Consider the following 21,667-nt stretch of genomic DNA (forward strand, 5'->3'; position numbering starts at 1 on the left):
ACCCCTCCCAGTATGTAAATCAGCTGCTAGAGACCGTAAGCCTCCCACCTTAGCGTGTTTGTAGAGGTCCACACAGGTTTCGGTGGTGATGTTCTTGGAGCAGATGATCTCACAGTGTCTCTGAAGGGCCTCTAGTTGGAAGAATTTGGCTGCAGACAGGAGCTACAGGGAACAGTACAGCCACACAGAATGAGGCACAGGACTCGGGATTAGAAATGTTAATACTCATGCTGTCACTCCACAGGCTTTGGTTAAGTCTTTCTTACCTCCATTACTTCAGTGTTGCGTATGTGCAGGGACTCGGTGCCTCCACAGTACAAATACTGCATCACCAACTGTAACAGAGAACAGTACAGGCTTCAGGTTATGAAGCTGATGAAGAGTACAAGAGGGACCCTTTTTTCTGTTGCTTTTTTTGTGCCTCTTTTTTGGCTCCATTCTGTCACCTGGAAAGTAATCCAGATTTGAATTACATATGTAAATTTAAGCATTTACATATTTTCACTGCTATCAAATACCTTCCCTGCATCCAGTGATATTTACTCTCATGTTTTCTTTTTATCGCCATTTAAAAAGGAACAAGCATTCAATCAGTAAAAATAAAGAGCAGACCAGAGATAAACAAGTCCCCAGCAGGACTGGAGAGAAATTGAAAGAGACAAGGGGAAAGAAATGGGAGGGGGAAGCTCTGGGGCCGCAGTTTAATTGTGTCTTCTGTAGCCTCATGGATACACCCAGTGGAAAGCTAAAAGATAAAGAACATCCAGAAAGCGAGCAGGAACAACATTTCCAACATTTTAGCAGCCGCCAAGCCGGTTCAAGCTCACGTTTCTGGGCTCTGGGTTTACAGCTAATGCGAATCATTTAAAATCAGAAATGTGCAATACTGCTGACAGACTTCATTTAACCCTTTTCCAAAAAGATTCATGCCATTCCCACAGATGTGCACAAATTGGGTCAGCCTTAAGCTTCATACGGTAAAGTTGGAGTTATATACTTTCTGTGTTTGAGAATTAAATGGATTTCTTAATCTCGATTGTTTAACTATGTACCTAACACCATTCCTTCAGAATAAAACAATCAAACGTGGAGCCTGTTCTTATACTCATAGGAGACGATGAGTGTTGTGGGTCTGGTTGAGAGTGGGAATAGGTTTTGTATGCACTGAAATCTTTCTTCTCTCACCCCAGAGAAGAACGGCAGACGGCTGCCTTCTCCCTGAGCCTGGATCTGCTGGAGGTTTCATTTCCGTTAAGAGGTAGTTTTTCCTTCCCACATACATTCTACCGTACAATATAAAGTGACTTGAGGCAACTGTTGTTGTGATTTGGTGCTGTAAAAATAAAACGGAATTAAATTGAACTGAAATAAACGTCTTACATGGAAAATATTGTACTTGACATGGCTGATCTCAATGCAGGTGTTTTCTGCTGCTGGTCGGTTTTGCAGCAGCGACTTGAACCTAAAAACAACAACAACAACAAAAAACAGATAAATTCTACATTATTTTTCCCATCGGTGCGCTTTTGTTTTACAAAATAAAATAGGAGCAAAGTTTCAGGTTACCTGGGTGAAGCTGTAAACAGCAAAACTTTATGTGCATAAAATGGTTTCCCCTCCACCAGGAAGGTAACATCAGACATCTCCTTGTTGTTCAGGAAGTGGGGGTCTAAAAAAAACAAAAGAAAAAAAAAAGAGATTTATTCACGTCTCCCACACAATGCATGCAGAGCAGCAAACAGCAGAAGATTAAGCTAATGTGGCCATTAATTACCGCAAGGCTGATTCATCACGCGCCTATCAGTGCTGAATTATCAAATCGCGTTAGCATTCCTAAACGGCAGGGGATTTGCATTTGATATCCGGTGTTTGCATCCTCGAGTGCATTTCATTCACTGCACACAAATCAAGTGATTTAAAGCACTTTATTTAAACCCTGCCAGTAAATGATCAGCAGGTGGCGCTGCAGCGCCGTCACTGAATGTTTCTCTTCTTCCTCGTTTCTCTCAAAGAAATGTCTAAAATAAAGTTTGAGGTGTTAATGGACGATTTGGTTCATTACAGACAAGTGGACCCATTTTATCTGCACATAGAGAAGGGTCATTCCTACTATTCGGTGCCATTTCAGTGTGATCACTCTTCATCAAAAAATACAAAATTTTGAATTATTTTAACATTTCATCTAAAAGAGGGATTTTCAACCTATAAGAAAAATGTATTGGTCCAGCTAAGGATATTATATTATAATATTTTTTAAAATCAAAGTCTTTACCCATGACGTGCCAAATGTCCACCCTGTTACAGGACATTCAATTTTCTATTAATAACTGTTTTGAATACACAGTTATAGTAATATTTACATTTTCTAAAAGCTACAATGTCCCTTTTTAAAATCTGCAAGGAAATTTCAAGGAAGTATTTTAAACAAGCATTATATTGAAAGAAGACAGGTTCAGTTTTAAGACAGTGTAATTTCAAAAGATTGTTTTTAGATTCAAAGGGAATATAAAAAAAAATTGGCTCCATTTTTAAGTAACTTAATTTTGCTGATTCATTCCCTCCCAATAACCAAAGAGACATGCATTATGTTTGTTGATTTGATTTAATTAACAAAAGAAACACACAGGTAACAGGGTGGACAGAGGAGAAACAGGGTGGACAGGAGGTAACAGGGTGGACATAACATCAGTGACAAAAAATACCACCTTAAAGAAACTTTGAACACCTTCACCATGCCCGTCCAACCAACACAGGTAGATACATGTCCACATTAAACAAGCAAATTTTCACTGTACACCCAACATAATGAACATTTTTCTCACACATTTTACCTATGCAACAGACCAGCAACTCCAGTTTTTTTCAAGGAAATCCCACACTTTCCTCTCCAGCTGAACTGACCTCTTATTCAAAGGTGTTGGTTCTTTCATCAGACACACAACCTGGTCATCCCTATACCAGGTTATGTCCTCACGTGGACTTGGCCAGTGGAACTTGTTGGTCCCGTTCTTGTGCATGCATTTCACTTTAACATCCTCTTCAACCTCCAGAATGATTCCTGGGTAGGGTTCACCATCGTAGTTGATAATGCACCACTGACCAATATGATCTTTTGTGATGTTCTCAGGCCGGGTTGGTCCCTCAGTGCAATGTGGACTTGCCTCTTGACTAAGGCTTATCTCCTTCAGGCCATAGCATTCACAGTCCAGTACACCTTTGTCTGCCTGGCAAAGGCAGGTTATGTCCCTGTATTTTATTGTTCCTGGAGAGAAACTGAGTACTTGGTGGATTTTCATGGTTCCTTTGACCCTCTGCTTTCTTTTCCTTTCTCGCCACTGCTTTCTCTGTGCTCTCTTCTGTCGTTCACTGAGATCTGCCACTTTCTTTTTTTTCCCTTCCTCTGTCCTTTCTCCACTTCTCTTTCTCTTTATTGAGATATATCTGTCTTCTCTCAGGGTCAGCATCACGACGTGCTCGGTAGCGCCGCTGCTTCTCCGCAGCAGACATTGGTGCCATTCCCTGAAAAATGTATACTATTCAAAATCTTCTAAAAGTATATATATACAGGTTAATAATAATTACCAATACACACTTGTATAAATAACCCTAAACACTAAACTTCTATCATCTTACGTCCCCCCTGTTACCATGTGTCCCCCCTGTTACAGTGCATAGCAATAACAGGGGTGACGGTAACAGGGGGGAGATTTTATGCTAAACTTAGCCATTACTACTAGTATGATGAACAACAAGCTAGTACATGGTGACCACTAAGAACCATTTTTAACATGTTTATTAGCCATATTATAAAAATTACAAAAAAAAAATTGTTTCCACTATTAATAAGCGTAACAGGTTGGACGTGTTATGCTTTGCCACATTACAAAATCTTGCTAAAACATTGAAAAAAGGGTTGATTAAAGAGTGGTACTTACTCGTCTTCTTCTTGAAAGTTTTCCCTCCAAAATATGTTACATCCGGGAGTGTCATGTGACTAAAAGAATAATCAGGTGATGTGTTCTATGGAATTCTTATCAGAATAACAGGGGTGACAGTTGATTCAGGGACACATTTTTTTTAAAAGATTTTAAGTATTAAACATGCATTAATAATAAAAAAGAACATTTGATGAGGAACATTAGAAATAAGCCAATCCAGAAATGATGAAAAATCTAGATTTTTTTTTTTTTTAAGTTATATTTGTAACTGAAGTCGAGCAAGCATGACTGGGGACATAGTACTTTAGTGACTTGTGCTAAAATAAAAGTAATTTACTTTTAATGTATTTATCCTGTGTATATATCAATGTGTTCTATGGTAGAGGGGGGTTAAACATACAAGAAAATGGTTTAGAAATAAGCATTAGACAAGTTTTACACTAAATATACCATATTATGTCATTAGGACTCAAATGGCACCGAATAGTAAGAATGACCCAGAAAATACTGCACGTCGAAATAAAAAAATATATATATATCAGATTACTTTTAAAATGAAACTCACTTTACAGTTTTGGACAGAAGTTTACATGCACCTCCTTATGGGCATGCACATCACGGTAATTCAGGGGGTTTAATTAGTTCTTTGAACTTAATATTTTCTTTTTCCAGGGTGAAATAATTGTACAGCATACATCTTTAATGACTTTAAATAAAAAGCAAAAACAAAAATGAAAACACATTTTAATAAGAGTGTACCATCAAGTCAGTCAGACTCGTGGGATATTGATCTGGTCCGGTACCTCGCAGAGGGGGTTGTCGATCACTTTCAGCTGCTTTGGGGTAAATCAAATTAGGAAGAGGAGCCCTAGAGGGGCAAAAACGAGACAACCCCCCGTCTATTTTTTCACTAGTTTTTGGCTAGGGTCAGTGTCACTACTAGAAGCCTGAGGTGATACCTGGACCCTACAGAGGCTACAGAACAACTCCAGGATGGCACATCATTTAGTGCCATGGCCAGAAGGTTTGCTGTGTCTCCCGGCACAGTCTCATGAGCACGGAGGAGATTCTAGGAGACATGCAGTTGCTCGAGGAGAGGTCCTTAAACATTGATAAGACAACTATCTGCTCCTTTGTGCAAGGAGGAACAGGGTGACCTTCAGCACTGGTGTGAATGTCTCTGATGAAACAATCGGAAACAACTCATGAGGGTAGCCTGATATTCCGGTGCTCACTGCCCAGCACCAGTGAGCCCAATTGGCATTTAAAATAGAATACCAGTCCACCACTGGCACTGTAGCTTTTCACAGATGAAAGCAGGTTCACCCTGAGCACATGTGACAAACATGAAAGGGTTTGGAGAAGATGCAGAGAGCATTATGCTGTTTGTAACATCGTTCAGCGTGACCGGTTTGGTGGTGGGTAGTGATGGTCTGGGGAGGCATATCCACTGTGGGACACACAGACCTCTTTAGGCCAGGCAACGGCACCCTGAGTGCCATCAGGTATCAGGATGAAATCCTTGGACTCCCTTTCAGACTCTATGCTGGTGCACGGCAATGCCCGGCCTCGTGTAGCGATAGTATGCAGGCAGTTCCTGGAGAATGAAGGAACTGATACGATTGATTGGCCCCCACATCTGCCTGACCTAACGATAGATTACCTCTGAGACATTATGTTTCATCCATCTCACGCTGGCAAGTTGCACCTCAGACTATCCAGGAGCTCCGTAATGCCGCAGGACACCATCCATTAATGGATTATTTAAGCCTGCCTAATGTTGCTTCACATCCTCATCTTCTCCTTTTTTTCTGACATATTCACTGTCACGTTTTGTTATCACTGATGTTCGATGTATGTTTTATGTGTCTGCTCTCCCAATATTTTGCTGTGAACGCACACAGAAAGGCGGCGACGTCCCAGAACAGAGCCAAGCCGTTAAATATGAATTACTGTGATTCAAAACTATCCTTATTTGACCACAGTAGTTCAATGAGTTTGTGCCAAAAAATGAAATGCAACTTGGATTAAAACTAATTACATTTAGGTCCATAATTTGTTGGGCAGTGACACAATCTTTTGTAATTTTGCCTCTGTACTCCACAACAGTGGGGTTTAAAATCAAACAATCAAGATGCGATTGAAGCGCACACTCAGATGTAATTCAAAGGTTTTAACAAAAAGTGTCTCATTAACTGTTTAGGATTCACTGCCACAGTTATAGTCAGTCTTTGTTTGTGGGTCTCTCTGCATTCAGTGTTTACATCACTAACTGGAAAGTACGATGTAATGGACTGAGATCAGGTGACTGACTTAGCTATTGAAGAATTTATATTTCTTTACCTTGAGAAACTGAGATAAATTCATTTTCGGTAAACAGCAGTTTGCACCTTGTATTTCCATTCACTGAGGTGGTGCATTGAGGTGAGGCCTAAGTGTCCAATTAATCTAGTAAAAATGGCTGTAATCCTGCACTTCACTCACATCTCGATTGTTCGATTTTACACTTTTTTGACATACAAAAGCAAAATAACTAAAATTGTATCTTTGCACAACAAAATTATGGACTTTACTGTAATTTTACTTTGAACAAATATTGACAATCAGCTGCAGTAGTGACAGGTGATGACTCAAGCACCACAAGTAGGACTGAATACCACACACGCAATTCACTTTCACTTTGTCTCTGCAGCCGGACACAAAAACCTTTTTAAGAAGCGCAAACATTAAAGACCTTTGCATGTGAAATTTAAGGTTTTATTTAATCTCCCAAAGCTTCCTTTGAGGAAACTAAGGCTATGTTCACACTGCAGGCGAAAGCGCATCAAATCCGATTTTTTTGACCCTATGCGACCCATATCCGATCATGGTATGACAGTGTGAACGGCACAAATCCGATATTTTCAAATCCGACCTGGGTCACTTTCGTATGTGGTACTGAATCCGATACATATCTGATGTTTTAGAAAGCGACTGCTCTTTGAACGGTCATGTCGCATTAAATCCGTTTTTTACGTCACTGACACAAGACAGACGCCAGTTATCAGCTCCGGAGAAGATATCGCGAACGCTTCCTGGCCATCCAGTATAGATGTCAGTGAAACTGTTGGGAAGACAACGCTGGAGAAACGTGAACATTTTATTTGTACTGTATAATCTGCAGATTCTGACAGAAATCTGCAACTATCCTTTGAAGCAGCGCTCCTCTCTAAAACAGCAATAAGGATCATCATTAGGCCATATGTAAATAACAAAATAACTTTATAACTTAAAGCAAAATTGGGAAACGTAAAGTCTGAAACAAGTCTTTATATTAACAGCCATCAGTCAAACAATATTGTTTGCTCTGGGTCTAAACAGAGCGTGTTGTGTGTGACGTCTTCTTTTGCGCATGCGGGCCGCTTTGAGGGTTCACGCTAGAGCGCGTTTGCTGTCGCATTTTATTTGTAGTGTGAACAAGCAGACAAAAAAACCCGGATTTGATCAAAAAATCGGAATTGAGCATTAAGACCTGCAGTGTGAACGTAGCCTAAGAAACCTTCAAATATATTGAATACATTTCTACTACTAGATAATGTTCATACAGCTCCTTAGAACACAAATAAAATCATTTTCTAGATAGATTTCCCCCAAAGTGGTGTTTTTCCAACAAACAGACAAAAAAAAAAAACAAATTATTTGTGAAAATATTTTGAAAACATCAAGAAGATCTTGTTTCATTATGAGTTAATCTGATACTTCTTTGTCTATATGTGGCTTCTTCTGAAGCACAGAAGGATGCACTGTAAATAGGATTAAATCCATTTGTAAACCTTTATTTAATCACCTGCTGCAAATGTCAAAGGAACCTACAGATGTGACGAGGAGAAAAAGCGCGCTCTCTGAGCTTGAGGTAACTCCTCGCTCTAACCCCCCCAAAACACAACAAAAAATAAAGAGAATCTTCACCGCAGTCACATCCTCATCACACAGCAAATGTTAAGCATTAATAACTCGCTCTCTTACCTAAGCGCGAGGTCTGCTTCTTCTTGATCTCCGTCAGCTTAGGGATGGGGAAGGGCCCGTAGCACTGCGTAAAAATGACTGACAGCTGCTGACTTATCACCTCATTCTGCAGACACACACAAACACCAGTGAGGACAGAAACTTTACACATATTACAGTTTTGTGGCCTCGTTTTTTTCCATGAGCAATCCGGGACAAGAAATTATGCAAATGTATGATAATATGGTTTGAAGTGCACTAAATTTATGCAAACATGAGTGTTATTAATGTCGACCCAGCACATGGGCACAGGGCGGTTTGTATTCCCAGAAAGCGTGCCTTACGTTGTCTGATGTTCCTCTAATAAGCGTTTTGTTTACGTGGACATGAAAGAAAGCTCCAGTGACCTTGCTGGATCGGAGGATCTGGAACATGAGTGGCAGGCCGTGCGTGATCAGCTCCTCAGTGTACTCCTCCTCCTGGATGCAGCAGAAGTCTTTGAGCAGGCCCTGGATCAGCGGTCGGCGGTGCTGGATGAAGCAGGTACGCAGGGACTCGAGCCAGGTGTGCAGCGTCCAGGGAACACCTGGGAACACCAGCACACGGAGCGTGAATACACACAACATCCGAGAGCGAGCGGTTTCAAGGGCAACAGAACCGACCATGTTTCCATCACGTGATGGCGTTGTGGGAGGTGGAGGACGATGGCATGGTGGGTGTTTGGATTAAGGGTTTCAGTGAGAATAGAAAAGCAGCACCTGAATGTAATTAAAGAATGCTCTGTTAAATGTGTTGGACGTGAATGAAGTTTAACTGACGAGATGAGCGGAAAATTTATCATCCAGGTATTTTCATACATGTATGTTTTATGGATTTTAAAATGGCTCATTTTTAAAAAGATTTTTTAAAAACTTAAAATATTGAAAAAAAAAAAAAGTCAACAGGGAAATGGTGGGACTGAAAAGCCCAGTCTGGAGGTGGCAGGTTTATATTTCTGGTAGAGGTGTGGTCCCTTGCTCAGGGGCAGGGGAGCGGTGGTGCAGTGAGCTCAAGGGCAGTGCCAAGGAGGTTGGTGGGACAGGTGTGCGGCATTAACTAACGAGGTCTCTCCCTAGATAGATAGATAGAAGCCGGAGGAGGGGTGTGTGCTGTACACCAGCTGAAAAGCTACAGGATGTAGGTGCCAAACCTCACAGAACTGCCAGCAGTGTGTTCTCCTAATAAAAAACTGACAAATAAACACGGACGGTGTGTCAAGTCGTCCTCCTTTTCTACAATATTGTTCAGCAAAAAGTTGTATTTTAAAACATATGGCACAACTTCTCAGTTGTTCAGGGCTGTCTGTCTGTGTGTTGTTTCAGGACAGGATTGCTCCTGCTAGCAAAGCTGGAAAAGCAGCATGAGTGGTTGTAATTACTGTCCAGACAAGAACCTTTACAACAGAAAAATAAAGCCAATTGGCAAAAACTACATTTCCTCTAATCCACTGTGTTAAAATGTGCAACCTAAAAGCACAAATTATTGACGTTTACAGCCTGATACAGGTGGGTTTTATTGGGATTTTATGCTTTGTGAGGGTAACTTTGTTTTTAAACTAGCTCATTAAGCCATAAAGTTTAGTATAAATTATGTCATTATTCCACTTTGAGGGATCTCTGTGAAGTTTTGTCTTCTTCAACACATGACATGAGTTGACTCTTCAGCTTCTCCGGCTGATTTAACCCCTCAAATACAGTCACATCCATAAGATCCTGGACAATGAAGACATTTAAGTAATTCTGCCTCTGTACACAGAGCATGTCAAAGGAGGATACAGACTTCAGGCAATCATTAACGCCAAGGGATTTTCATCCAGTTATTAAAAGCAATCCTTTTATTTCAGATTAATGCAAGTTACACTCCACTTTTGAGCCTCTGAAAATTGGGGACTGTGTGTAAAAAAAGCTGTCAGTGTGACATCGTAGGGCATCGTATTGAAAAAATAAATGTGTACGGCATGCCCTTCTATACGATATTACTCGGTATGGTTTTCTGAAATTTTTTTCAAGGTTAACTTCGACCTTGGCAATAAAGGTCAAGGTCAAATGCTTAGCCAGCCGGGTACTACATTATTGTTGGGAAGTTTTATAACGATCCATAAAAAATTGTTTGTTATGTAAAGATTTTACTGATCTTCACATTTAGTGTGACCTTGACCCAATTTTCACCTAAATTAAATCAGCTGATATTGTTATTCACTGTCACACAAAATTTGAACACAATATCTTGAAAACTTGACGCTGGACTGCTAACAAACAGACAAACAGACAAACAAACAGAACCGATCACATAAAAAAACAAGATCACAATGGGAGAGGTTGAAGTTTGCACCTTTGTTTTTCTTTACAGGGGACAAATTTAAAAAAGGGAGAACTAATTTTTTTTTTTTTTTTACCACAGACGTTGTGATCACGACTGGATCACAAACTAAAATTTTAACTATCAACATAGCGCTCACCACGCATCAATGAAACATAAACGATGTGAGAAAATACTCCGGACGTTTGCATCCAGAGTTTGATTACATCTCTGCGCAATGGCCAAAACAGCAGCTCGTGTCCATCTTTTATGTACAGTTTGTAATTTTGATGTCAATTTCTCAGTTTTCCACACTTTAATATTTTTTAAAAAGAGTATCCCGGCTAAATAATCCAGCCACAGAAAATGATCTTAATCGTTACCATCATCTGCAAATTTTAAACCAATGTGGATAAGAAAGTTTTAAAAGCTCATCACTCACAGATTAGCTTAAATCCTGGAAACATTGTGCCCACAGTTGTAGAAGCTGTGTACCAACACCCCTAAAGCTCGCTAATTAGCAGCTTATATCTCATGTGTAGTTTAACACTTTGGTTTTTTAACTGGTTTAACAAATGGCATATAAGGTGCTAATTGGTGACTTTTAGATGGTGCTGGTAAGTGGGTATGTTTTTACATTTGGACAGCTTACTACTTTCATCTGAAAATTCTTAAATCTATCCTTAAAAACCAACAACTGCAAAGTATCACCTGATAACCTGACAGTACAGAACAGCTACTAAATTGACTGTGAGGTTGTTTTGCTGACTAAAATCAATGAATCCTCATCAAAACCTAATCAGCAGACCACATAAGGTCTTGTGCTCAATGAGCTGGGGTGCAAGCTGATGATTGCCACATTTACAAAATGAGCACTGCCCGAGGACACAGTTCCGTCATCGTGCTCACACCTTCGACCGAGTTATTATCACCTCGGATATAAAAAGTCCTACTTGTGCGAGCGTTTCATGGTTGGATGAGTAGTTGGGATTTCTGAGGACGCGAGCACAGGACAGCACAGGACAGGACAGCACAAGCACATCTTCATGACAGCTGGAGGCAGCGGAGAGCGATGCATTTGTGCCAGTGAAGCATGCATTAGTAAATCTGACCTAAGCTGCGGATGTCTATGGTGATGTCCACATGGCCGTGCTCTGCGCTATGGTACATGGCCTCTCTCAGGGCCCTCAGTCTGGCCTTTCCTGTTCGCAGGGTCCCTCCACCATTGGCCTGGGGAGCCAACCTCTTCTCCCCTGGATCTGAACCCTCAGCTAGAATCTCCTCCAGGGACAGCACATCCCCCTTTTCTTGGTCTGAATGGGACAGGAGCTTCCGAAAAACATTCCTAGATGAGAGAAGAGAGATGAGACAAAATGACAGGGTCAAGGCGAGAGGTAAACATCTGGCCTGGGGTCGAATAATATGAAGGAAAGCTGTGAAATCAATGGTTTCAAGTTAGACACCCACAAGCTGCATTAAATCCACATTAAGCCCATTTGGCTCTGTAGCTCTCACTGGTGCTCACTCTTAATTGACTACAAATGTCCCATTGTACTCTGAACCTGCATCACCAGCGTGTAGGAGTGATAATATATGACTCTTACAGGGATCAGGCTGAAAAGAAAAACTGTTCCAAATCTCCAAATTTATTGTACTCCATCAACATTGCATTGGATCTGAGCAACACAACGGCGCAGCAGTAACAGACGCCCTTCTTTGAGAAGAATGGACTCCAGCATGTAACATAAACAGCGTGACTGCGGCCTGATAATGCATCACTGCACCATCTGCTTCAGCGAGGAGGGTCTCGTTTGGAGTCCAAGTGCAGCAAATCATCATGTCCTGTTAGGGGAGGCTGTTTGATCATAAAATGTTGTTTTATTGGTACTAACATGCTGCTGGTTTTGTCAGGTTTGAGCAGAATTACAATGCATGCATGCATAAACCCAAACACTGCATATTCTCAGCTGCAGTAACCACCTCGATCCTTCTGGTTTCAGGCTTTTCACACAGTCTTAAACCTGCAGAGATTTGCTTCCACTCAGCAACAAGAGCATTACTGATGCAGATAAGATGTGGCTTACTGCCACCCAGAGGTGTTGGGTGGGACTGAGGTCAGGGCTCTGTGCAGACAAGTTCTTTAACAGAAACCTCTTCCTGGACAGAACTGTGCACAGGAGCTTTGTATGCAACAATTGTTTTAAAAAAAAAAAAAGAAAAAAAAAAATGAATGGGTGCTTGCTTATGGGTCATATTTAAACTTTTAACTTAAGGCTTTTTTTTTATATGTATCTGTCCCAAATTATACATCCTGGCCCACTTTTTCACACCACAATTTTGTGGGTTCAAACATGGCCTCAGATTTAAAGTGCCCCAGCAAAAAAACCCCAAAACAAAAACATGCAAGTGAGTTGACGAAACGTTTTTCATGTGAAGCTAAAATTTCACACCAATCTTTATATGTGTCCGCACTTTTTAGTGAAGCTCAAAGTACACAGTGATTTGGGATGGAATGACCCAATGTTATGATGACCAGAGACAGAAATATCTTTAAAATTTGTCAACTTTTAACATGAGAAATACTAGTTGCAAAAGCAAAGTAGACCGGCACGAATACCAGTACCGCTGGTCTTCTTAGATCTTCACTAAGTTCTTTGGACTTTCCTGTTGTTCTGAGAGTTGGTCAATCCAGCAAGTGCTGTCAAACAAATCCTTTAAGCTGGAAAACAAGCTTAATGTTAGCTTACTTTATCCAATGAAAAACCAGTTCTAATGTATGTTGGGGGTTGTTGTCCTGCTGGAACACCCAGACCTGTCCAAGTTTCAAACGTCTAGCTGTTGATTTTAGGTGACAGTGAAGAATTTGGTAATTCCATCCACTTTGTGTAATGGAGCAGTACCATTGGCAGCAAACTAACACCAGAGCATGATGCTACCACCAGTGTGCTTTAAAGCTGGTATTTTTCGGTTTGAAAGACTCACCTTTACTCTTCCAAACATTGCTCCTGTCATTGTGGCCAAAAGGCTCAATCTTTGTCTCGTCTGACCATAAAACCTTGCTCCAGAAGACATATGGCTTGTCCAGGTGGGCAGCAGAAAGTTTCAGTTGAGCTTGAAGGTGTCCATTCTGAAGCAGGGGTTTATTTCTTGGTCACCTGCCTCTCAGTCCATGGAGATGTGAAACTCTCTTCACTGTGGACAGTGATGCTGATGTTCCAGCAGGTTTCCAGTTGATGGCAGGCTTGAGCCTTGATGGTTCCTGAACATCCTAATCAGTTACCTATCAGAGGTGACAATTTGGGTCTCCTTCCAGAATTGGTGGTGACACATCCATATAACAATTGCTTGGACTGATGATCTTGGAATCTGCAGCTATTTACAAATGACTCCAAGAGACCTTCACAACTTAAATCTACAATCCTCCTTCTTAGATCTTCAGTGAGTTCCTTGGACAATGAGCGCCGTCAAACAAATTTGTTTCATGTTGGCAAAGAGAAACTACCAGAAGTCAATCATAATCACTAACAAGAACTTAATAGAGCTTGGCTTTGTCAAGTTAAAAAAACAACAACTGCAGAACCTTCATTTCCACTTATTAAAATATTTAGGTGACTGTATGTATACACTTTAATCCGTATGCATATTTTTATACTCTGTGTGGATCAAAGAAAATCCACAGTAAATGCACCCAACTCATGAACTTTTGAAGTCATTAAAGATGTTTACTTTACAATCCTTCAACCCTGGGAAAAGAAAAGTTCAAAGTAGTAATTAAATCCCCAAAATACCATGAAATTCATGCCCATGAGGAAGGGATACAAACTTCTGCCCACAACTGTATTGTCTCTGAAATCCTACCTTCACCGTTTCCACCCTCACTAGAAACAAATATCTTGGATATTTTGATGAGTAGATAGCTGACAAGTTTAATGAATGCAAAGGCACAAAGAGGCTTAGTAAAAGCCCAGAATCCAAATAATTAGTCAGAAGATAGGCAGAAAGAAAAAAATACAGCAGTGAAGCACACGAACCACATGGGGAACAGGCAAAAGGCAAAAGTCCATTAAACATATAGATGAAAGACAGCAAGGAGTCCAAGGCAATAAAATACACAGGGAGGGAAAACTAGAAACAAGAAACCAGACTTGAAAGTGCCGAACCACTTGGCAGTGAGAACAAGACCATCTGGCGAAGAACAAAGGGAAGCTGGAGTCTAAACACGTACACTGGAGTGGGTGGTTAACGGACACAGGAGGGCAATTGGTGGATAGGGAACAGGTGTGGAAGACAAGGCAGGTGAAATTAAACTGGGTGAGGCGGACAGGTAACAAGGATGGAAAAAAAAAATCCCCAAAAAGAGGAAGTAAAACTGACTGGAAAACATAAGAACTAGTGATTAAGGAAGGAAGTGCCAACAATGGATCACCATCCAGTCGATACGACATTCAGGAAACATTATTATTATCAAACCATTTTTTTTTATTAGATTCAGTTTATTTCTAAAAATAAATACATTTTTAAAAGTACAAAACCAAGATACGTCAGATGGTTTAAAAAATGTTTTAAATCTGAAAGATACTCAAGACCTACACCCTTATGTAAAAAAAACCAAGCTACAAACTAAACTTTATACAGGCCCGCCTCAATTTTCACACCTATGGATATGTGCACATAACAATAAAAACGAACACTAGTAATATCCAGATGACCAGAGTGAGAACCGAACAAAATGACTCATTTAGCGAATAAGTTCTTCCTCATATTCCTCATATACACAGTTTTTTTTATACTGTAATCAAAGTCAGAAAAAGGAATATTTTGTTTTCCTTTCCAAAGATATGAACATTATCTTTATAGCTACACGGCCAGGATCCAGTTTATGTTTTTTAAAATGCGTCAAGTTTACAAGTTTACATCCAAGATGCTTTTTAATATAATCCACCAAACCACTTACGGACGCTGTCTTGGACATACTTGTAGCGTACACTCACATCTTCCTGTGCTCTTCTGCATGACTGCTTATGCTTTACATACATTCTCAAAGCCTTGTTTAATAACTCTGGCAACTGATAGACAAAATACCACAGGTAGAAATACTTGTGTGCTGGGGTCTTGGAACCTTCACTGTTAGCAACTAGCTACATTAATCCTTTTATTGTTTGCTTCTTGATGCTCGTATATGAACTTTATCTGATGTTAAATAAGAACGTCTAGTGTCTCACAGCCCTAATGCAGCTTTAACCTGCTCACATCACACTGCAGCATGACCATCACACTATAATTGATTGTCCTAATAATGCTGCATTGTGTTGTTGGCTTTCCACTCCACTCCATTTCCTGACAGCCCTCGCTGCTCTGAATGTTAATGGGCTCTGTCTTACTCAGCTGCAGGGAAATTATGTCAAACCGAAGCCACGAGAGCGGCCGAATAGACTGCGGCGCTTATCGCTGCCTGCTGTCCGACAGGGAAACTGAGATATCTGCCTCTCGTGTGCTGCAGGATTTTGTGAGAGGCAGATGGACCGGGGCAGAGTGTGTAAATGGATCAATACTGTGGTAATGGATACGTCTTGGCTGGCTGGAACTTGAGAGTGCATGTGTGTGTGTGTCTGTGCGATTGTCTGTGTCACCTGTGGCCATGTGCTGCTGCCAGGCTGAATGAGTTCATGTCTCCCAGCGGGGTGGAGGAGATGCCGTTTCGACACATGGTTCCAATCATGGGGTCAGCCCCTCTTTCCAAAAGCAAACTCACCAGCTCGAAGTTACCTAACGAGGATGACAGAGGGAAGAGATTAAAAAAGGGAGGACACACACACCCGCATTTGAAAGGTACAGCTTCAGTCCTGTGCATATATTAGAGGGCAAGAGCAGAGATGGGCAGTAACGCGTTACTGTAATCTGATTACTTTTTTCAAGTAACGAGTAAAGTAAGGGATTACTATTGCAAAATCGGTAATTAGATTACCGTTACTTTCCCGTAGGAACGCTGCGTTACTGCGTTACTAAAACCGTGATTTTTTTGCGAGAATGTCTCATGACAGTGACGTAAGCGAGTGCGCCGTTAGTGACAACAGCTGTGTGCAGATCAACAATGGATCACATATCGATTGTGGGAGAGAGTATGAGCGTGCAGCGTTTAAAGCGTGGAAGTACTGACCTTACTTTGAGTTTGATTCCATAAAAAGTGACAAAAACATTAGTGTCCGTTGTGCGTAGGAAGAAAACTTTTTACAGCGAAAAAAACCCCTAAACTTCCAAGCAAGCACCGAGTGCGCAACGACGTAATGGGAAACTCACAGAGAAACTCGCGGATTCATCAACTGACCGCGGCACACCTGCACCAGGTTAAACCTCCGCCTACCCCCACTCCTGCTTTACAGGTGAAAATAGAGCAACAGGACCGCTGAGTCTTTGACTTTATTTATTTTCTGCTGTGTTTTACTTGCATCTATTTGAAAGAGTGAGTGTAAACACAAAAAATATTTTATTTTATGTGCTGGAATGTGCAGAAAATAGGTTTAAATGTTAAACTAATTTATTCAAGTCAGAGAATGTTGCAGATAATTACATTTTTGCTTGATGCACAAAGTTAAAAGATTAAAACTGATAAAACAAGTAAAAAAAAAAAAGAGACTTTTCCATTTGATTACATTTTGTATGATGATTTATGCAGAAAAAGTAGAATTGGGCTGAAAGATCTATCGCTTTATCACCTCTTCAGGTTGTAAATCGTGTTTTTAAAAAGTAACTAAGTAACTAAGTAATTAATTACTTTTGAAAATAAGTAATCAGTAAAGTAACGGGATTACTTTTTTGGGGAAGTAATCAGTAATTAGTTACTGATTACTTTTTTCAAATAACTTGACCAACACTGGGCAAGAGTTACTATTTACTCCGAGGACACGAGCAGCAAATAATAAATGTAGGTAACGTTTGCTAATCAAAGCAGAAATTCAGCCACTATCCTCTTCAAAGTTTTACTTTACTCTATAGATTACTCCCTGAAGTCTCCGTCTGTCCCACTGCACTTGTCTATCTGTGATGTGACCACCTTAAATCCCTTAAACTATGTATTTGCTCATAGGCATGGTCAGTTTTACGGGTTACTAACAAAAGTTGTGCACAGTCACTGTGCTCTCTTTATAAATAGAAACAGTATTTTTTTCTCTTTACTCACTGGTGCAATGCCTTAGTAAATTTGGCCCAATATGGAAAAAAGTACTGGGAGTTGCTGCGATTCCTATCTATGTTTCGGAAATATATATATTATCAATATTGTGTTGTGTCTAAATCCAGTTTTGTTAAAAAGTTGTCTATGTATCAGAATTTTCAAAGTAGTATTTATTTTAGTTTCTTTTCATTGCTTGAAATTTGCACATTTTAGTCTTTTTAATTATTGTTTATAAAAGGCACAGGTCAGAAGTAAGATTTAGAAAAAATCACTGCTGTTGACTCACAGTGTTGTAGATATCCAAAGTCTCAAGAAAAACAAGTTGTAATGACATTTTTTATCAAACAATACAGATATTGTCTATATGTTTTTTAAATATATATGCACATAGTATTTAGTTTCAGTTAACTACAATAAACTTGTTATGTTTATATCTACATCTGATATAGTAGATGTATGTAAATACTCATTTTTTAAGGTATAAATTATTATTTATTTGTGCACATTTTATAGTCCAAGCTGGGTTTATGTCTCGGAGAGTTTTCTACTTAGCAGACCAGAACTTGACATTATCAGACTGGACACAGCATCAAACAAAACACCATAACCATGATGATCCAATTGGGGATCAAGACATCAAAACACGAGCCTGGACCTGCATAAAGTTATTCTGGGTCTTAGAAAGCCTCTCGCTCATTGCTGTTCATTAACAATATTAGCTTTGGAGCTGATCTTGATTTCATCCACATTTACTATTTAATGAAAAGGATATGAAAAACATTTACTATCTGTGGTTGTATGTTTTAATCCCTTGTTACCATGGCAGTGTGACTTCCTACACCTCACCAAGCCACCCTTGGTAACACTTGTGAACGGATTTCAACTTGTTAGCAGGTCTGAATGTAGAGTAATGCAAATAAACTGGACAAATTCTATATGTGAGGTTTGCCACTTTAGAAGCTGAAAAGATGACCGTGTTTCCAAACTCTGACTGGTGCTGCAAAGGATTTAAACTGGCATCTTTAAAGCTTACTAATTAAAATAGTGTATCTTGCTTAATTGGTGTAGAAAACGAGCAGAAATCCCCAGAGCTGAAAATAAAGTCAGTGTCACAGCCTCTTTAGGCTTGCACCAAAAAACATAAAAATAAGCAGCCATTTACAACTCCTGCCCCCAGAAAACAAACAAACAAAACACACAGTCAAAAAATGTTGATTTACAAAACACTGAAAACGTAAAATACTGACAATGCCAAACTGAAGGTGTGCAGATTCATCTTGTTCACCAAGTAGGTGTACTAAAAGCCATTTGTCATTTTCTATGATAAAAAAAATAACACATAAAATTACATATACCAACATCTAGATTAGCCTTGCTAGCAAGTGTTACAGTGGGTTTATATTTTAAAATGAAGCCAATAAAAAAAAAGTGGAACTGCATTTCCTCCAGCAGCCTCCAGAACTGACTATTTTTGACTAAACTGTCCAACTTTTATAAAGCAGACTTGATCTTACAAGATCCAGTGACTTGTTCGTAAAGTTAGCTAATAGTTTGATAAACTTCAAATTACCTCGTTAAACCTCATAGTGATCAGTGTTAAAGGTCTATACCAGGTTTGAAAATCATCAGTACCACAAAACTGAGCCCTTTAATGACCTTTAATGATGAGCTCTTTATTGTAATAGTTCAGTAATACTGAAATATACTAAAATAAGTCTTCTCAAGTAAGTTACTTTTGTTTTTTTCATGTCTTTTCCTAGCTAAAAATGGCAATTTAGTATAACAGTAAAGTAAATAGACTCAATACTTGAAATGTGCAATTCACTTGTATTTTTATTTTTATTCCTATTTATTCTATTTATCCTGTCTCTGTATTTATATATATGTGTGTGTGTGTATAACTCTGTAACTTCTGTCGGTGCTGTGCTTTTTTGGAAATCGAATTTCCCAGAGGAACCCACCCGAGGGATTAATAAAGTTCTATCTAATCTAATCTAATCTAATCTAAAGGTACACCTTGCTAACAAAGTAAGCTACCACTTGCTAGCAAGGAGCTAGTCTCCCATCCAGACTTCTGTCCAGGAATGGTCACAATCACATAAAAAAAGAAAAGAAACAAAAAAAGAAACAAAAAATCTGAATGAGAAATTTTTTTTAAAAGCCCATAAACAAATGGCTGATGTCACAGTAGCTATGTCCATCTTTTATTTACAGTTTGTGGATTTTTATATGGCCAGAGGGGCCGATGGCGCGATATGGCAGCCTCACTTCTGTCAGTCTTCCCCAGGGCAGCTGTGGCTACAACTGTAGCTTGCCTCCACCAGTGTGTGAATGTGAGAGTGAATGAATAGTGGAATTGTAAAGCGCTTTGAGGGTCTTGAAAAGTGCTATATTAATGCAATCCATTATTATTATTCATATATTGGATTATATCTGGAAAAGGTACAATTATTTCTTTGAGCCAGCCAACCTCAGTTTATATAAATAAATCCTCAGATCTTAGAAAAATAAAACATGAGTTTGAAGCTCATTTTTACTGAGTAAAATACCTTCTGTACATTCTGCCATACAGCAGCACAGTGATGAAAACTAAAATTTAAAATTCCCTACACTCTGGAATCCCAGATAGTAATTGAACGTGATGCATTAATTACAACTGTGTGAGAACGCCTTCTGGTGCGCTTGGAGTCAAACATGTCGTGACTAATCCCATATACGGGGCATCGGTCGGGAATAAGAATACTTGGGTTAAGTGTGCACATCCATCGGAAGCCCAAATTAAAGATGAGCCTTTGCTGCTTGTGTGCGATTACCTGCAGCGGCGGCCAGCTGAAGTGGGGTCTCTGTGTAGTTCTCCGCCCCATCCTGCAGGGCGCCCTCCACATTCGCTCTATTATCCAGCAACAACTGTGGCAGAGATGGGAGGCAGAGGAGGTGGAGGGAAGAGGGGAGGGAGGAAGAGGAAAACAAACCAAAAAAAGGGGGGAGAGCAGGGAGAAAGAAAATACAGGTAGAGGGAGAAGAGGGGATGTTACAGTCAGGCTTGGCAAGAGGAAAAAACCTCAACTGGTGGAAACCTAAACCAGCTCAGAAAGTCACTGACATTCTAGCTATGCTTGATCATTATGCTGTGTGGGGGTCTTATTCGTCTGTGTTGAGCTGAAGACGAAGAATTTATATCTCCAAAACTCTGATTTGCGCTGATGCAGATTAATAACTGAAAAAATCCTGGAGGCGCTGGTGTTCATCAGGCTTTCAGCCCGTGTCAGCTCACACAGTAATGACTGCAACAAAATGTGTTTTATATATTAAAACTGAACAAAACACTCAAATTTTGGCATCCCTGGGGGCTGTGCATCAGTGCTGCGCTTCAAGCTTCTTACTACTTCTTACTTCAGGATCAGTCTTCAGATTAGGGTGGAAACAGGGGCCTGGGTCAGACCTACACTTAATTTTAGGAGCATACATAATCCTGAGCCAAGCCCTCTCCACATAACTGAGATACACACTGCACAGAAAGGACCAAGAAGGAGAAAGAAAGGTCATTTGGCATCATCATTATTATGATGCACCATCATAATAATCACCATCATCATTATTATCCTCATTTTGGTACAAAGGATTGGGCAAGGGCCACAGGTTAATGGTTACAGGTCATAAACATCACTACCTGCACGACAGGGACGTGTCCGTGTAACACGGCGAAAGTGAGTGGCGTCCCCTGGCGCGTTTCAGGATAAACTGAGGGGTGCTTGTTTACTGTGCTTGGCACCTGGGAAGTCATAGGTGAAGTTCAGGGAGAGAGATATATATATATTTATATATACAGCCATTAACATTCACAGCTCAGGGCGGGGGATGGGGGGAAAGAGGGGGAGTGAGAAGCAGTATGCAGAAGGGAGAAGTGTAAGCAAAGGAGGGCAGGATGGCACAGGGAGATTTTCCTCTTGAGTTTCATAGAAAATCTTTAGCAGCTTGAATCCTGCCTCTCATCTCAATCGTCACTCTAAACGTCAAAGAGCATCTGTCTGGACGAGGCTCTCTCACCACACTTTGTTGTATCTACAGCTCCACCCCTTATTAGCGTTTCATTTCAAAGGGGAATGAAACTAAGAGAGAAAAAGCGCAACACTGACAGCAAACACCGACGACAAACACCGACAACTAACGCCGAGGAGAGGGGCGGTGCTGACTCACGAGCGAAGCAGCGAGTGAATAAAATCAAACAGCCGTACCA

The 21,667-nt window shown here is 40.2% G+C and overlaps 1 protein-coding gene across 2 annotated transcripts in view; it reads right to left on the minus strand.

Annotated features, from left to right (window-relative positions):
• LOC146555524 (ankyrin repeat- and BTB/POZ domain-containing protein 3-A) overlaps positions 1-21,667 on the minus strand; it is a 283,020-nt gene that overhangs the window by 6,180 nt on the left and 255,173 nt on the right. The window contains exons 7-16 of one of the 2 annotated variants that reach the window (XM_085251639.1): positions 21,101-21,202; positions 20,244-20,337; positions 15,890-16,025; positions 11,372-11,604; positions 8,330-8,508; positions 7,944-8,049; positions 1,567-1,669; positions 1,381-1,462; positions 267-335; positions 49-162 (exon numbers count right to left, since the gene is read on the minus strand). In XM_085251639.1, coding sequence (XP_085107765.1) covers positions 49-162; positions 267-335; positions 1,381-1,462; positions 1,567-1,669; positions 7,944-8,049; positions 8,330-8,508; positions 11,372-11,604; positions 15,890-16,025; positions 20,244-20,337; positions 21,101-21,202 — 1,218 coding nt within the window. The remainder of the gene's footprint in view (positions 1-48; positions 163-266; positions 336-1,380; positions 1,463-1,566; positions 1,670-7,943; positions 8,050-8,329; positions 8,509-11,371; positions 11,605-15,889; positions 16,026-20,243; positions 20,338-21,100; positions 21,203-21,667) is intronic. The other variant, XM_085251640.1, reaches the window with a different exon arrangement.

Source organism: Mchenga conophoros, linkage group LG17 (genome assembly GCF_057382185.1).
Source record: "Mchenga conophoros isolate Kocher_MC1m ecotype Shallow Benthic linkage group LG17, M_conophoros_male_GT1.1, whole genome shotgun sequence".
NCBI classification, from domain to species: domain Eukaryota; kingdom Metazoa; phylum Chordata; class Actinopteri; order Cichliformes; family Cichlidae; genus Mchenga; species Mchenga conophoros.